General features: G+C 56.8%; 1 protein-coding gene across 1 annotated transcript; it reads left to right on the top strand.

The window, feature by feature from the left end:
* The first annotated feature begins 2534 nt into the window (after positions 1–2534).
* Positions 2535–5771, top strand: LOC133350395 (achaete-scute homolog 1a-like). The gene has a single exon (XM_061564729.1). It carries the CDS (start codon positions 3008–3010, stop codon positions 3728–3730), a length of 723 nt encoding a protein of 240 aa, XP_061420713.1. The 5' UTR covers positions 2535–3007; the 3' UTR covers positions 3731–5771.
* The last annotated feature ends 13752 nt before the right edge of the window (positions 5772–19523 follow it).

Genomic DNA, 19523 nt, shown 5'->3' with positions numbered 1-19523 from the left:
GGGGTAGGGTTTGAGTTCGGGGTAGGGTTAGTGTAGAGTTAGGGGTGGCATTTAAGAGTAGGGTTAGGGGTAGAGTTAGGGGTACGGTTGACTGAGATGACTGACAGATGCACCATCTGTGGTCAACTTTACGTGCCAATTCGCTGTATTTTATCCGCCTGACGCTCCACTCGTTGTTGTGAGCATCTCTTTCATCTGCCCACCAATGTTGTTGGAGGGCGACTGCCTACAACTCCCCAACAGCGTCCTTGACGAACCTCCTCTACAGAGGCCGATCTTGACATTGATTGTACCAGTTATCGGCAAGTCCACTCAGTTCCACATTCTTCTGAACCGTGTCAGTCCATCTCTTCTCCAGCCCGTGTCAGTCCATCTCTTCTCCAGCCCGTGTCAGTCCATCTCTTCTCTAGCCCGTGTCAGTCCATCTCTTCTCTAGCCCGTGTCAGTCCATCTCTTCTCCAGCCCGTGTCAGTCCATCTCTTTTCCAGCCCGTATCAGTCCATCTCTTTTCCAGCCCGTATCAGTCCATCTCTTCTCTAGCCCGTGTCAGTCCATCTCTTCTCCAGCCCGTGTCAGTCCATCTCATCTCTAGCCCGTGTCAGTCCATCTCTTCTCCAGCCCGTGTCAGTCCATCTCTTCTCTAGCCCGTGTCAGTCCATCTCTTCTCCAGCCCGTGTCAGTCCATCTCTTCTCTAGCCCGTGTCAGTCCATCTCTTCTCTAGCCCGTGTCAGTACATCTCTTCTCCAGCCCGTGTCAGTCCATCTCTTCTCCAGCCCGTGTCAGTCCATCTCTTTTCCAGCCCGTGTCAGTCCATCTCTTTTCCAGCCCGTGTCAGTCCATCTCTTCTCTAGCCCGTGTCAGTCCATCTCTTCTCTAGCCCGTGTCAGTCCATCTCGTCTCCAGCCCGTGTCAGTCCATCTCTTCTCCAGCCCGTGTCAGTACATCTCTTCTCCAGCCCGTGTCGCACCCATCAGCCTCATCTATCCAGGACTGTGCGCAGACTTTCAAGGATCTGCGAGCTTCTCGCATAATCTCGTCAGGTTTAAAGCAGGATGGATCGTAGGCAGGTCCGCCTGAATGTTTAAAACCGACGCAGATGTTCTTTTAAGGGGGTCCACCTTGCGCAAGCATAGATAAGAGAGGGCATGTTATAACTGTGGCTGAGAAGACCCAGACAGCTTCTACACAGCGTTATGCAGCCGAAGCATTTATACACACGCATACACAAAGACAACGATCTCCTGTGTAGCCTGCATCTGCTCTCTCAGCAAGTTCTGCACGCGAGGGCCGGCACGGCACACCAGGGGGTGTTTTACACTCCACACCAAGTACTAATTTAAGGCTGAGTCGACCTAGGGCAACGAGGCCCAGGATCGCTTCAGATAATCGTCACTGGTGCTGGCCGTGAGCGGGAATCGAACCCGAGTCGCCGGGTTCATAGCTCAGCGCGCTAACCGCTACACCACCGCTCTCCACTACACACACACACGTGTACACACACACACGTGCACACACACACATACACGTGCACACACACACGTGCGCACACACGTGCACACACACACACGTGCACACGCTCACAACCTACACACACAGTCTGACGAAGCATTCACTTTGCGAAGGGCGACAGCGAATGGACAATAATCGCCCCGAGTTAGCGGCCTCCGTGTGTAGCGCTGCGTGGCGCGCGCGTGAACGCCGACGCCGCTCTCTGGCTCCTGAGGTTTCCGTCGGCTCGGGGGCTCTTGCAGCCAGACCGAGGCATGGCCATTGTCGCGGAGAGTCGCGGATTACGGAGCGCATAGCGCATGATACTCGAGAGGGCGCAACGCGCAATCTCATCAACATCGGCGTGACCATGAAACCAGGAATGTCATCATGATACACGTCGACATCATCGTCATCATCACCGCTCTCATCGTCATCATAATTATTATTATCACCACTAACATCAAAACTGTCATTAAAACTACATCATGACTATCATCACCACTATCATCCATACTAATAATAAAAACTATATTATGGATGATACTGGTCACGAAAGCCTACGTGTTAAAATCACCACTATAAAGATCACCACTGTCATCGTCACCATTACCATCATCACCATCTCCATCATCACTACTATCATCATCACCACCACCGTCATTATAAGAACTATCAGTGTCACTATCATCATTAACGCAATCGCCACCATCATGATCATGAACATCATCATCGTCATCATCACCGCCACTGCCTCCACCATCACCGCGGACTCCACGGATCCGCTCCGCCGCCCCCGCTAGCCCCCACCCTCTGCTCCTCGTGCACGCGCCGCGCGCTCCCCCGACTCCCCCGCCCCTCCCCACTCCCCCGACCGCCCCTCCCCTCGCTGTTTGTCCGCACTCGAGTGGCACGCGCCTGGCGCGCGCGTGCGGCCCCAGTGTCAATAGGCGACACAAAGCGGGCGGGTGTGGCCCGGGGTGGTGGGAGGGGGAGCGGAGGGATAGAGGCGGGGGGGGTGAGTCCCTCGCGCTCAAAACCTCGCCCCGGGGACCGTGCGCGCTTAATGCGCGGGAGACGGAGACAGAGACAGAGAGAGACAGAGACAGGGTGAGACAGAGACAGGGTGAGACAGAGACAGGGTGAGACAGAGACAGGGTGAGACAGAGACAGGGTGAGGCAGAGACAGGGTGAGACAGAGACAGGGTGAGGCAGAGTGAGACAAGCCACCCGAATAGAGCGAAGCAGAAGGACGAGCAGAGGAAGATTCTGCGACACCGAGACAGAGAAGCCACCTGCTGCATAGAGCCGAGTCGAGAGGCAGCAGCGGCAGCAGCAGCGGCAGCAGCAGCAGCGGCGGTGGCCCGGCCAGGTGAAGAGGGCAAGAAAACCTCGCCGCGTTGTTCCAGCTACTCTGACAGCAGCACAGGTTGGCTGCTGTCCACCCCGGCGGTCCCCGTTTCCCACTGGTAACCTCCGAGTCCACCTCCGAGGCCACCTCCGAGTCCACCTCCAGAGATGTCCGTGCAAGTGGCTCCTCCCTGCGCGTTCGCGCCCGCGGGTCCCATGATGAGCCTCATGGCTCCGGGCTCCCCGCACGCGGGGCTCGCGTCCCCCGCGTCTCCCGCGGCGACTCCGGCGCGAAACCCGGGCGCCGGCAGCAGCAGCAGCAGCAGCGGCAAGGGGCGCTCTGGCAGCAAGAAGCACCACAACCACCTCCATCACCACAACCACCATCGCCACCACCACAACAACAGCCACCACCACCACCGCGCCTCGTCACCCGAGCTGTTACGGGTGAAGAGGCGACACCCCTCGGGGGGGCTGGGGGGGTGCTTGGGGCTCCCGGCGCCCGCGTCCGTGGCGCGTCGCAACGAGCGGGAGCGCAACCGCGTGCGGCTCGTCAACATGGGCTTCGCGGCGCTGCGGGAGCGCGTCCCGGGAGCCGGAGCGGCCAAGAAGATGAGCAAAGTGGAGACGCTGCGCTCCGCCGTGGAGTACATCCGCGCGTTGCAGCACCTCCTGGAGCGCGGCGACGGGGCCGCGCGCGCCGCGCTGCGCGCCGCGATGCCCGCCCACGGCGGAGACTGCGCCGCGCTCTCTGCGCTCGAGCTCTGCTGCTCGTCGTCGTCCGTCGCCTCCCCGCTCTCCTCGTCCGGCGCCTCCTCCTCCGAGATGGCGTGCGGCTCGCTCAGCCCCGACGACCACGACCTGGCTGCAGACTTTGCCGCCTGGTTCTGAGACTCGAGAGAGACAGAAGGGAGAGAGAGAAAGACAGAAGGGACGGGGGCGAACGTGGAGTTCCCTTGCAGAGAGGGCGGATGATGAGTCCAGGAGGAGCTCCCCCCCCACCATTCCCTGTTCCCCGCTGAGTGAAATGATCACCTGCACAGAGACGATGCGTGAATAGCGCGTGTGACGAAGCGGAGGGGGGATGCGAGAGACGGTTACCGAGTCTGACTGTGGACTCGTGAAAGCGTGAGAGAGAGCGTGTGAGAGAGCGTGAGAGAGAGTGTGAGAGAGAGTGTGAGAGAGAGAGCGTGAGAGAGAGCGTGAGAGAGAGCGTGTGAGAGAGAGAGCGTGTGAGAGACCGTGAGAGAGAGTGTGAGAGAGAGAGCGTGAGAGAGAGCGTGAGAGAGAGTGAGAGAGCGTGTGAGAGAGCGTGTGAGAGAGAGTGAGAGAGAGAGAGAGTGAGAGTGAGAGAGAGCGTGAGAGAGAGAGCGTGAGAGAGAGAGCGTGAGAGAGAGAGCGTGAGAGAGAGAGAGCGTGAGAGAGAGAGAGCGTGAGAGAGAGAGAGCGTGAGAGAGAGAGCGTGAGAGAGAGAGAGCGTGAGAGAGAGAGAGCGTGAGAGAGAGAGAGCGTGAGAGAGAGAGAGCGTGAGAGAGAGAGAGCGTGAGAGAGAGAGAGCGTGAGAGAGAGAGAGCGTGAGAGCGTGAATTCCTGAGCGACTCTTCAACCAGTCACGTGATTGTCTAAAAGTTATGTCACTCGTCGAGACTCGGGACGCCGAGCAGCGGGGGATCAGAGACCAGGAGTCGTGAAGCGGTCGCCGCCACCTTGGCAATGCTGTTACCCGGGAGGAGGGCCTCCCACGAACCCCCACGGACCCCCACGGAGCCCCGAGATTCAATATCTACCTTGCACCCCTCAGCCCCGATGTGTGTGACACTCATAGTCGCCGTCATGTCCATGAACACGAACGTCGGGGTGGCACGCGTGGGGGGTCGCTCCCCACGCGTGCCGCCCCGTTTGCCCGGGAGCGCGTCTCCTGTGCGTGTGACGCTGACAACAACAGCAAGAAGAAACGCAGGTCGAGTGGATAACATTCAGCGACTTGGCAAAGTGGGGAACACAGATGGGGGTATCTGCCAGTTATCTCAGTCAGTCAACTCTTAAATCTTGGGTCTGTCCCGTAACCTCCTGCCACCAGAGAAACTTCGATACTTCACGTGGCCTCAAGGTGCACCTAGCCTGGCACAAACGCCGTGGTGATGTCACCGCCACTTGGTGGCGAACGACGGTTGTTGTGAATGCATGCGTGTGTGCCGAGGTGTGTGAGTGTGGCGAGCGGTAGTGCAGCGACTAGCGCGCTGCGCTACCAACCCGACGGGCCGATTTCAAATCTTGCTCAGGGCCAACACCAGTTGCAATTATTTGCACCGGTCCTGGGCCTCCCGTAGGTCGACTCAATCTCAAATGAGGACTTGGTGCGGTGTGTAAACATCGTCACTAAGGAGACAAAGGCGGCCGGGCGTGGTTCTGGCCACCCACCCCCTCGTGTGCCGCGTCGGCCTCCATAGGTACTCGCTAACAGCACTTGCCCCAAACGTTTATTAAGGCTATACGGGGGATCTTTGTCTTTGCGAGTGCGCGTGTTTATGAATGCAGGGGGTCAGTTCCGTTAGCGAGCACCGCTTAAGCCAAAGCTACACTGGGGCAGGGGGGGTGGTTTGTGTTGAATGTGGCGCAGTTCCTCCCTGGGAACGAGCATCAGAATCACGTCGTGACGTTCACCTCTCTCGAGTCAGCCCTGAAAGATAATGTAACGCGGTGTACAAATATCAGCACGGAGAGACAAAGGCGGTCGGGCGTGTTTCTAGTCACACCGTGCTGGCATATTCGAAGGTGCTCGCTAAGAGCACCCAGACAGTCGGATACGGTTATAAGGGGGACCTTTGCCTTGACGTGCGCGCGTGTGTGTGTATATGAATCTATATATTTTGTGTATATGCATTTATAAAAAAACTATACTGCGGCGAGGATAGCACCGTGCCGGCCCCGAGCTGCCTCATGTACTTGACTATTTTATCTCATAAACTCTATTGAGAACTCTGTGAGTGGACGAGGTCTCTGTGAGCGAGCGAGGCCTCTGTGCGATTTAATAATAAATCACGCAACATCTCGCACACAGACACGCAGAGACACATAGACACGCAGAGACACAGACACACAGAGACACACAGAGACACACAGACACACAGACACACAGACACACAGAGACACACAGACACGCAGAGACACAGATACACACAGAGACACGCAGACACACAGACACACACAGACACACAGAGACACACAGACACGCAGAGACACAGACACACAGACACACACAGAGACACAGAGACATAGAGACACACAGAGACACACACAGGCACACACAGGCACACACAAAGACACACAGCCACACACAGACACACACAGACACGCAGAGACACATAGACACAGACACACACAGACACACAGAGACACAGATACACACAGACACACAGGGACACACAGACACACAGAGACACGCAGGCACACAGAGACACACAGACACGCAGAGACACACAGACACACAGAAACACACACAGGCACACATAGACACACAGAGACACAGATACACACAAACACACAGACCCACAGACACGCAGGCACACAGAGACACACAGACATGCAGAGACACACAGACACACAGACACAAAGAGACACACACAGGAACACATAGACACGCAGAGACACAGACACACAGAGACACACACAGACACGCAGAGACACACAGATACAGAGACATACAGGCACGCACACAGAAAGGCAGAGATAAACACAGATACACATTCAGATATGAAGACACATGCACACATACATGCAAATACAGTCATGCATGCATAAACCCACACAGATGCACATACGGAGACAAATATTCCCCATTAAGCCTGAAACAGACTGTTGGGGTAAGTTCTGTTAGCGAGCACCGATGAAGAACGACACGGCACACGAAGGGGTGGGTGGCCAGCACTACGCCCGACCGCCTTTGTCTCTCCCTAGTGGCGATGTTTACACACCGCACCAGGTACTCATTTGAGTCTCAGTCCACCTAGGAAAGGCCCAGGACCGGTTCAGATAATCGTCACTGGTGTTGGCCATGAGCGGGAATCGAACTCGGGTCACCGGGTTCATAGCTGGCTAACCACTACACCACCGCTCCAGTTGGATACACAGACGCACACCTCTGAGCGCACCTACCGCTGGCGGCACCCGTGAGCGCGCAGGTGTGTACACGCGCACACACGTGCACACGCGTGCACAGTGTTTGTACACGCGCACACACGTGCACACACATGCCACGGCTGTGGCTGAGTGGGGCACCAAGGCGATGGGGGGGCTCGGAGCCACCGGGGTTGAAGGGCCGAGAGGGCCCAAGAGAGAAGATCTCCCTCCCCCCTTCCTCGCCACTCCTCCAGCTCGCACCCCACCACGCCCCCTCCCCTCGTCCCCGCTCCCTCGTCTACACCATCATTAAAATGATCACGTGGCCGCGCGTGATTAAATGAGGAGCGGGGGGGGGGTCGCCTCTGGGCGCGCCCCCCCCCACTCCTCCTCGCATCTGCAGGACGCACAATGGTCGTGTTGTGCCCAATGACACGGAGCGTGCGCGGACACACACACACGAACACACACACACAAACACACACACACGGACACACACGCACACACACACACGGACACACACACACGAACACACACACACGGACACACACGCACACACACGGGGACACACACACACATACACACACACACATACACACACAAGGACACACACATACACATGGGGATACACGGACACACACACATACACACATACACACACGGACACACACACATACACACAGGGACACACACACACATACACACACATACACACGGACACACACATACACATGGGGACACACACACACGGACACACACACATACACACATACACACACGGACACACACACATACACATGGGGACACACACACATACACACACATACACACGGACACACACACACACGAACACACACACACGGACACACACGGACACACACATACACACACGGACACACACACATACACATGGGGACACACACATACACACACATACACACGGACACACATACACACGGACACATTACACACATACGGACACATACACACACATACACACATACACACATACACACACACACGGGGACACACACACATACACACACACACACACACGGACACACACGCATACACACGGGGACACACATACAGACATACATACACACGGACACACACATACACATGGGGACACACACACATGCACACATACACATACGGACACACACACATACACATGGACACACACACACATACACACACAGGAACACACACACACACACGGACACACACATACACATGGGGACACACACACATGCACACATACACATACGGACACACACACATACACATGGACACACACACACATACACACACACGAACACACACACACACACGGACACACACACATACACACGGGGACACACACACATACACACATACATACACACACACGGACACACATACACATGGGGACACACACACACGGACACACACATACACATGGGGACACACACACATACACACACATACACACACATACACACACGGACACACATACACACGAACACACACACGGACACACACACATACACACACGGACACACATACACACACACGGACACACACACACGGACACACGGACACACACGGACACACACACGGACACACACACGGACACACATACACATACGGACACACATACACACACGGACACACATACACACGGACACACACGGACACACACACACGGACACACACACATACATACACACACATACACACAGACACATACACACACGGACAAAAAGACAAAAACAAAGATACCCCCTATAGCCTTAACAGACTGTTGGGGCAAGTGCTGTTAGCGAGCACCTATGAAGACTAGAACTGCACACGAGCAGGTGGATGGCCAGAACCACGCCCGACCGCCTTTGTCTCTACAGGGGCGATGATTACATATCGAACCAGGTACTCATTTGAGGCTGAATCGACCTAGGGGAGGTCCAGGACCGATTCAGATATTTTCCACTGTTATTGATCGTGAGCGGGAATCAAACTCAGGTCGCCGGATTCGTAGAGCAGCGCGCTAACCGCTGCACTACCGCTGCACTACCGCTGCACTACCGCTCCCCAAACCGCAACACACACACGGACACACACACAGACGTATGCACAGATGACTGATGCAAACACAGACGCACGCAGATGCTACACTTGCACGCCCCAAGTAATTCTAAGATCTGGATCTTGTCAGCGGCATCACCATCATCACGATCATCGTCACGAAGCGACGCATGAGGCACAAAGGCGCGCGCTGTCGGGCGGCGCGAGCCGGGAGGCGTCCTGACCCCACCGAGACCCCCACCCGGACCCCTACCGTGACCCAGAGCGGCCGCTCCCCATCCCCTTGTCTCCCCATCCCATCGTCTCCCACAGCATCGCTCCCAATCCGGTCAAAGCAAGTGTGGGAGCACACGCCGAGACATCGCGTAGGGGGACCCCTTCTGGCAGAGCCCCCAAGCAAACCCCCTTCCTCGGGATCCCTTCTGGCAGAGCCCCCGAGCGAGCCCTCTTCCCATCCCGGAGTCTCTGTAGTCACGGACGATCTGATGCAGCCACGAGGCGACGAGGCTGTGTCCGCCCCCTTGGCCTCCCCCTGCGCCCGCAGGTCCTCTGGGCGAGATACTCTGGGGGAGCGGCGTGCCCAGAGAGTCGGAGCTGGGGTCCCCGTGCCCTGCAGGCAGCGAGCCTCACCTTGCCCTCCCCCGTGATCCCCTGAGCGTCCCCGCACGGGAGGCACGGAGACACGGAGCCGCGTCCTTCTGCTAAGATAACGGCGACGCCAAACGCGCAGTGACTCCGAAGGCTCCTTTTCAGGCGCTTCCTGCTGGGATGTCTGGCCAGCTCTGTCCGACTGAATATTTGTTTGGATCGGTGTCGGTTGAAATCTGAGAGTATCCGAAAAAAACCCCACCGCGCACACGAGCAGACAACACAGCGCTGCACAGATGGATTAAATCCCTGTGCTGCTCTGCAAACTCCTCATGGTGATCCACCAATCATTATTTTAAAAGCGGGCTTGCCCCACCACTCACAGCGAGCTAGCGGGAGGAACATTGAACAGTGAGCGGATAGCGAGGCAGGGCTGGGTCAGGGCAGGGCTGCTGGGTCAGGGCATGGCTGCTGTGTCAGGGCACGGCTGGGTCAGGGCAGGGCTGGGTCAGGGCAGGGCTGCTGGGTCAGGGCATGGCTGCTGTGTCAGGGCACGGCTGGGTCAGGGCAGGGCTGGGTCAGGGCAGGGCTGCTGGGTCAGGGCATGGCTGCTGGGTCAGGGCAGGGCTGTGTCAGGGCAGGGCTGGGTCAAGGCAGGGCTGGGTCAGGGCAGGGCTGCTGGGTCAGGGCAGGGCTGTGTCAGGGCAGGGTTGTGTCAGGGCAGGGCTGTGTCAGGGCAGGGCTGCTGGGTCAGGGCAGGGCTGTGTCAGGGCAGGGTTGTGTCAGGGCAGGGCTGTGTCAGGGCAGGGCTGCTGGGTCAGGGCAGGGCTGTGTCAGGGCAGGGCTGTGTCAGGGCAGGGTTGTGTCAGGGCAGGGCTGTGTCAGGGCAGGGCTGCTGGGTCAGGGCAGGGCTGTGTCAGGGCAGGGTTGTGTCAGGGCAGGGCTGTGTCAGGGCAGGGCTGCTGGGTCAGGGCAGGGCTGTGTCAGGGCAGGGTTGTGTCAGGGCAGGGCTGGGTCAGGGCAGGGCTGCTGGGTCAGGGCAGGGCTGTGTCAGGGCAGGGCTGGGTCAAGGCAGGGCTGTGTCAGGGCGGGGCTGGGTCAGGGCAGGGCTGTGTCAGGGCAGGGCTGGGTCAAGGCAGGGCTGTGTCAGGGCAGGGTTGTGTCAGGGCAGGGCTGTGTCAGGGCAGGGCTGCTGGGTCAGGGCAGGGCTGTGTCAGGGCGGGGCTGGGTCAGGGCAGGGCTGTGTCAGGGCAGGGCTGGGTCAAGGCAGGGCTGTGTCAGGGCAGGGTTGTGTCAGGGCAGGGCTGTGTCAGGGCAGGGCTGCTGGGTCAGGGCAGGGCTGTGTCAGGGCGGGGCTGGGTCAGGGCAGGGCTGTGTCAGGGCAGGGCTGGGTCAAGGCAGGGCTGTGTCAGGGCAGGGCTGTGTCAGGGCAGGGTTGTGTCAGGGCAGGGCTGGGTCAAGGCAGGGCTGGGTCAAGGCAGGGCTGTGTCAGGGCAGGGCTGTGTCAGGGCGGGGCTGTGTCAGGGCATGAGGGATCGTGGAAGAGGCAACAGGAAGCAGGGAGTGGGGGGCATGGAACCCTGCAGTGCCCCCCCCGCGTCGCACCCCCCCCCCCCCCCGCTGCCGACGCCCTCTTCCTCCTCGTGGCCGGTAATTACTCTCCAATTAGCGCCGTTAATTAACGGCTCCGCTCTCAGGATTCATCCGCGATTCTGCAGGGGGCACAACTCCTGCCGCCGGGCGCACGCGCCTGTACACACACACACACGTTGTGGGCGTGTTGGTGCGCACGTGTGCGCACGCGTGCATACCTCCTGTACACACGTACACACCTGTACACACGTACACACCTGTACACACGTAACATCTGTACAAATACATATACAAATATCTCTTTATAGCCTTCACATACTGTTGGGGCAAGTGCTGTTAGCGAGCGCCCATACACACACGTACACACATGCGCACACCACACACGTACACACACTTGTACACACACGTACACACTTGTACACACACTTGTACACACACTTGTACACACTTGTACACACGTGGAATCCCACACGCATTGGACAACGAGAGGCGAGAGCGCGGACTCGGAACACAAACACGGGCGCGTGACGGGGGTCGTGAAAAATTAACGAGTGGTGGGGGGGGGGGTTAATCCCACGACACAAAGGATGCGAGGTGACGCGTGTAGTGTACACCCCCCACGTGCACACAGGTGAGACACGTGTACACTCACCTGCATGTACACAGGTGAGACACGTGTACACTCACCTGCATGTACACAGGTGAGACACGTGTACACTCACCTGCATGTACACGGGTGAAACATTTGTACACCCCCCCCCCCACATATACACAGGTGAGCCAGATGTACATAGGTGAGTACATGTACACTCACGGCCCTTGTGTCAATCCACTGCTGGATGATGACCGTGAGGGTTAATTGGCCATACTTCACCGCGCAGGTCTGTGTGGGTTGGTGAAGGTGTGGAGAAAACACAACTCGTGTGCATAGACGTACAGTACAACAATGGATGTTGCTGCCCTTGCCCCCTGCTGTTCGCCACCTAATCCCCGCACAGCCTGTATCATCTGTTATGCATGGTGCTCTCACCCATGCAAGCCCTATCCAGGCTCAACCTGCTTAGCCTCCGAGCTCTGACGGGATCGGGAGAATATTAGACATGTACGCATCCAGGAGAGCCACGCCGAGTCGTTTTCACTAGGGTGCTCCCACTGCCTCGTTGGGTGTTGTTTGAAGATGTTTCAACCCACGCCTTGCGCGAGGGGACAACACTCTATCCCCGTGCATATTTTAACAAATGGCGATTAGTCCACTTGCTGTACTGCCTTCTGGCGAGCTAGGGCACGGGCACCTCTTGGACGACCACGGGAAGGGAGTTTCACGACGACCGCTGCGTGCCGTGATCCAGCAACCCCCGCTGCTGCTGCCGCCACAGCGCGGGCGACGGGCAGCCGCCGCCAGGGTGATGTGCAGCAGCCGGGAGAGTCACCTGGTGAGGCCACGGCGGTGACCTTGGTCTCCAGACAGAGCCAATAGAGAGACAGCGGTGGTTGACATTGAGTGGGGCAGCACCACACCCGCAACACAAACACAATCATAGCGGACACACGAGGGGGAGAGGACGCGGATCGCCAGGGAGAGCAGGGAGGCATCCACAGCAGGTGCACGTGACACACGCGTACGCAGGCAAGCCGCGGGTATACAGGTGAAGTGCATGTACACACACACGCGTGGCACGTGGGTACGGCGGGTAACAGGGGTAGGCCGAGTGTGCACCGCTACACGAAAACGGCACGCACACGACACAGGTAAACCACGGACACAAAGGCGCACGCGCCGGGCTGCTTGTGAACACAGCGACAACGTCAGGAACACGACCCCCCCCACCCCTCCCCTGATACCCCCCCCCCGTCCACTTTCCTCTCCCTCCCCCCATGCGCGCCGCCGCTGTCGCAATAGGCGCCGAGTCACGTGTGCGAGTCACCTGTGCGCGCGGTGTGTCCACAGCCTTTGTGCGGCTCGGCACAATGAGGCCCCGGGGGCTATACCCCCCGCCCACTCCCCCCCCAACCCCCGCTCCCCACCTTCCAACCCCCCCCCCCTCCACCCCCACCCCCCGCAGGTGCCCCGGTGTCGTGATGAGTGAGGGAGGCGTTAAACAAATAGCGCGCGGCGGGGACGTGGAAACTGGGAAATTAAATTAGAGCGGTGGACAAACAGCGCGACGCGAAACGTGCGGGCCAGGGGCCACGGGCAGGGCTGGGCCGGGGGCATGGTCTGGTTGGGACTTGGCTGGGTGGTCAGGGCATGGCTGTGTCAAGGACATCATCATCAGTCATCCTCATCAATTCTGTCCTCACCAGCACATTGCGCGCGGAGAGGGTAGTGAGGCTGTATTTGGAGTCGTCACGAAGAGATTTCGTCAGGGGGCGGTCCCATTACCCATCCTCACCACCCCTCTCATCATTCTCACCCCTTTATCTTCATCCTCACCCCCCCCCCCCCCCGGTCTCTTCATCCTCACCACATCTCTCCATCCTGACCTCCCAACCCCCCATCTCTTCATCCCCACCCGCAATTTCCACCCACAGCAACTCCATCATCATCATGATCATTGTCAGTCATCGATCAATCCGCTGTTGGATGAAGGCCACCCCAAGCCGTCGCGTCGCCATCTCTGACGACCCTGCGATGTAGCGATCCATCTAAACTCCACGGGCTCATTTCGTCGCTCCATCTCCACGGATTTTGGGGTTCCGAGTGGGGCCCCCGGCAGTGTTGGCCCTCGGCCATCAACCCCCATGGCCGCGATGTGACCCAGGACGTCTCGAACCCGCGCGTGTCCTCTGATGCACGCCAACCTCCCCCGCCCGCCCGCCCGCCTTGCTTCTTGGCGTTTTGTTGTTCAGTGTCCGACGACTGAACGGAGCTGGGCTCGGGCACAGTCCCCCTGAGGGGTGCTGACGGATGGACACGACGGGCGACAGAGGCGGACGACTCCCCCAGAGACGGAGCTATGAGATCAAGATCAGTTCGATGGAGATGATGGCTGGAAGCCAGCACGAGACCGAAGGCGCTGGGGGTCGGGGGTTAATTCAGCAGTGGATAGACAATGGCTGCTACCGCTCATGAGTCGGTAGTGAATCTAACCGTGCGTGGTGCTGGCGGGTTGACTACTGCAACCCCAAACACGCACGGCTCTCTTCGCCTGGAAGCAGGAACGTGAACGAACATTCAACGCTGTCAGCCGAGGGGCATCCTGCGGTGATGTCTTACAGGAGGGGACCTTGTTTAGCAGACAGCACGCCGCGGACGAGTCACGAACCAAGAGAAACCGGAGCGGGGCCTGCCGCTGTAAATAAGACGGGGTGAGGGTGTGAGGCGGGGTGAGGATGACGAGACGCGGTGAGGGTGGTGAGGCGGGGTGAGGGTGACGAGACGGGGTGGGGGAGGATGATGAGGTCATCTTTGATTAAAAACAAAATTTTCAAGATCACATTGACTATATCGGTCAATGTGATACAAGTCGATGTGTGTGTGTGAGTCTATGTCTGTTGGTATTAGTCCATATGTGTGTAAGTCCATATGTGTGTGTGAGTCTATGTGTGTGTGTAAGTCCATGTGTGTGTGTGTAGGGCGATGTGTGAGTCTGTATGTGTGTGTGAGTCGATGTGTGTGTAAGTCGATGTGTGTGCGTCTTCGTCGATATGTGTGTGTGTGTAAGTCCATATGTGTGTGTGTAGGTCGATGTGTGTGTGAGTCTATGTATGTGTGTGTAAGTCGATGTGTTTCAATGTGTGTGGGTCGATGTCTGTGTGTGTGTAAGTCGATGTGCGTGTGTATCTTTTTCGCCCGGGCAACGCTGGATACTTCCCGCTAGTCATATATAAATAAGCCCCCAGCAGTGTACTGAAGAAGCTTGACCCAATTCATCATTCTGCCTTAAGATTTGCATTGAACTGCCCACATAGGACCCACCACTGCGATCTCTACATTGGTTCAAACTTACCATCTCTCAATGATCGACGGCTTGTGCATCAAATCGTATTTATTCACGATGTACTTACAAAACTACCTGCTGGATCTCCTCATTATTTCGAAGAACAAATGTAACCTAAGGTCCTCGCTGATTTACCAGCTTCATTCCTTATTGCCGTACAAATACTGGAGGAAGGGCCTTTGCTGTGATGCCCCAAGGGTCTGGAATGCTATCGCCAATAAACTGAAACTTGAATCACTACCTGTGAGATCAGTACTCAAAACGGCTCTTGAGGAGCTGTATACCCCCCCCCCCCCCGTTGCCACTGCTATGCTGAGTGGCCTGAAATCAAATGCATCGCTCCGGATGTCTGCTGCAAAGTATGGATTTTAAGTTTTGATCATAGTGTGCTGATAATTAAAGGTGCATTGATATAGTACGATACGACTGCTGATATTCCTGCTGTTATGGAGTAACTCATGCTGGTGGCTATGGCTGTGAAGTTGTATTAGTACACGTTATGTATATCGTTTATTGTAAAAATGTTATCACAGTTCCTATGATCACTGTTGTTACATTGCTTTTATAGTTTTATTTTGGTGATTTCAAAAACGTATAGTTAAGCTATGTCTGTTTGTTGAAGTACTGAGTTAATAACTTAAATCTAAATTGTCTTTTGGTTGTTATTTTTTCACTTAAATCCCATCGGGATTGTTGCACACAGCCTTGTTAGACGGTGACCTTTTTTTCTGGAAGATTTTGCTGTTTTTCCTGGATGTTTCTGTTGCCTCACTTTAAGATGTTCTGTGTTCATGTTTGTGTTTGTTGCGGTTGCACCTGAGTCAAGAGCCACACGGCTCACAGGGCTACACCTAATACATGAGCTTAAAACTTGGGTGAAGATGGCGAGACGGGGTGGGTGAGGATGGCGAGACGGGGTGGGTGAGGATGGCGAGACGGGGTGGGTGAGGATGGCGAGACGGGGTGGGTGAGGATGACGAGACGGGGTGGGTGAGGATGACGAGACGGGGTGGGTGAGGATGACGAGACGGGGTGGGTGAGGATGGCGAGACGGGGTGGGTGAGCATGGAACCGATTTCTAACGAAACTCCTTCGACTCGGGACAATCGTCGCTCAACTCGAGTCAAGCGGAGACGCGGACTGCGCGCCCAGAGCGATCGATGAGCCAAGATTACACCCGCCCACAAATCGTCGCCCCCACCCCCTCCGCCCGCCCCTCTAATTGAGAATTCTAAACGCGCAATTTGTGTAATTTTTTTGCTAAAGGGCGGGCGTGAGGGGAGGGGAAAGTGGGGGGGGGGGGGGGACGGTGGCTGAATGAGTCCGCGGGGGGCGCTGTCTCCACCCCCCCCCCCTCCGCACGTGAATGACAGCCCCCTCCCCCCTCGTTAGTGAACCCACCGGCACTGAGATAATTGGGCGGGGGTAGGAGGGGAAGGGCGGGGTCGTGGGGGGTGGTGCAGAGACAGGGGCCATTGTCCTCGCTGCCCCCCCCCCCCGTCTGCCCCCCCTCTCCACCCCGTCACTGCGTCCTGTATAATTGTTGCGCTTCCAGCACCCAGAGCCCCCGCGGCTCCCCCACCCCTTCCACCCCCCCCCCCCCCCCACTGCCGCGTGCCCTGTCATTAAGCGCTAATTGCCGCTCACCAGCAAGACTCGGAGCCGTGCCCCCACCCCCCTCCCCCATCACCCCTCCCCTTCTCTCCCCCATCACCCCTCCCCTCCTCTCAACCAGGCAGACTCCCGCTACAGTCCCAGACTCAGTCGCGCCGGGAAGAGATTGGGGACCAGTCAGAGGTTCTCTCCGGGTACACACAACTACAAAGATCCCCCGTGTGGCCTTAACGTAGTTGTGGGGCAAGTGATGCGAGCGAGTACCTATGAAGGTCGACAGGTCGCGCGAGGGGGTGGACGGTCAGTCCCACGCCCCACCGCCATCGTCTCCCGAGGGGCGATGCTTACACACCGCACCAGGTACTCATTTGGGGCACGCTCAACATACACACTCATGCACACACTCGTACACAAAGATCCCCCTTATAACCTGAACATAATTTTGGGCAAGTGCTGTTAGCGAGCAGCTATGAAGGCATAGATACTATGCTCGACCGTCTTTGTCTCCCTATTGGCGATGTTTACATACTGAGGCTGAGTCGACCTCGGGGAGGCTCAGAACCGGCTCAGATAATCGTCCCTGGATTAGGCCGTGAGCGTGAAACTAATTCGGGTCGCTGGGTTTGTAGCTCCCAAAATAAAGACAAAGACCCCCCGGGGGTATAGCCTTGACAGACTGTTGGGACAAGTGTTAGCGAGGACCTGTGAAGGCCGTCACGGCACACGAGGGGTGGCTGACCAGCACCACGCCCGGCCGCCTTTATCTCCCTTGTGGCGATGTTTCCACACCGCACCAAGTACTAATTTTGAGACTGAGTCGACATAGGGGAGGCCCAGGACCGGTTCAGATAACCGTCACTGATGTTGGCCGTGCGCGGGAATCGAACCCTCGTCGCCCCATGACCACTCCCCACACTCACGGCAGAGCGAGGGGGCCCTATCCCCCTCCCCCGCCTTCCTCTGCCCCCCACCCTCCTCCATCATGCACACCACTGCCCCCCAGGGTTTAGCATACATCACCAGCCCCCCTCACTCCACCCCCCATTCTCACCAAACATCACCCCTCTGCCCACCCCCCTCGCCCCCCTGTCGATTACTGGGCTCGCCTTTCTGGCGCAGAGATTCTCAGAGATGACGAGATCGGGTTACGCTCCACACGGAGATGGGGGGATGTAAGTGAGGGAGTCAGGGTGATGGGGAGGGTGGGTGAGCGTGATGGTGAGAGTGAGTGAGAGTCGTGGTCGCATATTCGACTCCGGCGTGAGGGTGAAGGAGAGTGGAGATACGAAGGAGCAGGCAGGAGGAGTAAAGAGAAGAACAGTGGAGAAAGTAGGGGGGGGCACGACATTGGGTCAAGAAGGAAAGAGAATGAATGAGAATGAAAGAGGAAGGAGGGAGAGAGTGGGAGCTGACAGACGACGTGGAGGGAGCAGGAGAGTTGAACTCACAAAACGTGTCGGATCTTTTTATCCCTCTCGGCGTCTCTGCTCTGAGTCTCGGGCCGCGCCTTTATGATTCACACAAAGGCGGAGTTCTCCTGGAGTAGGGGGGGCGGTGATTGGGGGGGGGGGGGTTCGGCCCGGCCTCACCATCACCAATCACTTGACGGACATAGACCCCGCGCCTCGCAGTCTCCCCGTTCCTGTCCGATCCAATTCGTCAATCAACCAGTCAATCAATCAACTGACCACTCAACCAATGGGTTAGCCAATCAATGAAGCTATTTATCAGTAAATCAGTCACGCAAGCAATGATAAATCATCCAATCCATCAATGAATCGATGAATGAGTTAATCAAACAGTGACAAATCAGTCAATTGATTAATTATTCGGTGAATTAATAAGTCTACAGTCAACAGGTGTGCATGTGTATCAGCTATAAAGTTTCCCCCCCCCCCCACAGATGTCCAGTATAAGTGTGTCCAGGTGTACACATCAGTGGTAGCGCTCTGCGTGACGAATACGGTGACCCGAGTTCGATTCCGACTCACGGCCAACATCAGTGATGATACATTGAACCGTGCCTGGACCTCCCCTAGGTCGACTCAGTCTCAAATGAGTACCTGGTGCGGTGTGTAAACATCGCCACTGGGGAGACAAAGGCGGTCGGGCGTGGTGCTGGCCACCCACCCCTCGTGTGCCGTACCTGCCTTCATCGGTGCTCGTTAACAGCACTTTCCCTAACGGTCTGTTAAAGACTATACGGGGGTATTTGTCTTATAGGTGTGTATGTGTATTCGTGTGCATAGTAGTGTAAGTATCATCAGACATGGTCATTCTCACTCTCACCAAATAGTCACTCAAGCACTCCACCCGCTCAATTACATCATAACTCCTCACTCATTCTCACACTCACATTGCAATTGACACACTCACTCATTCATAGACGCAGAATCTAGATCACTCACGCATACATTCAATCACCCAGTCTCTCGCAATGAAACTCACTCACTGACACACGCGCAGTCACAATGTAAATCGCTCACTCGCACATTCGCCCAACCTCTTCATTGCTGTTGTGATTCGCCGATACCCTCACGCACACTTTCACTTGCACTGTCACCCACGCGCTCACACCTTCACTGCCGTATACAAAGACAAAGATCCTCTGTATAGCCTTAACAGACTGAAGGGGCAAGTGTTGTTGACGACCACCTATAAAGGCCGGCACGGCGCATGAGTGCGCAAGCACAACCTTTGTACACACACTCATTCACACACTCATTCACACACTCATTCACACACTCATTCATAAACTAATTTAC

The sequence above is a fragment of the Lethenteron reissneri genome, chromosome 33, assembly GCF_015708825.2.
Source record: "Lethenteron reissneri isolate LAM-NWPU_2019-01 chromosome 33, ASM1570882v1, whole genome shotgun sequence".
Taxonomy (NCBI): Eukaryota; Metazoa; Chordata; class Hyperoartia; order Petromyzontiformes; family Petromyzontidae; genus Lethenteron; species Lethenteron reissneri.
This window is presented reverse-complemented; position numbering and strand designations above follow the sequence as displayed.

Excerpts from the sequence above, each read along its gene's own strand:
- LOC133350395 (XM_061564729.1), top strand. The coding sequence starts at position 3,008 with ATGTCCGTGCAAGTGGCTCCTCCCTGCGCGTTCGCGCCCGCGGGTCCC.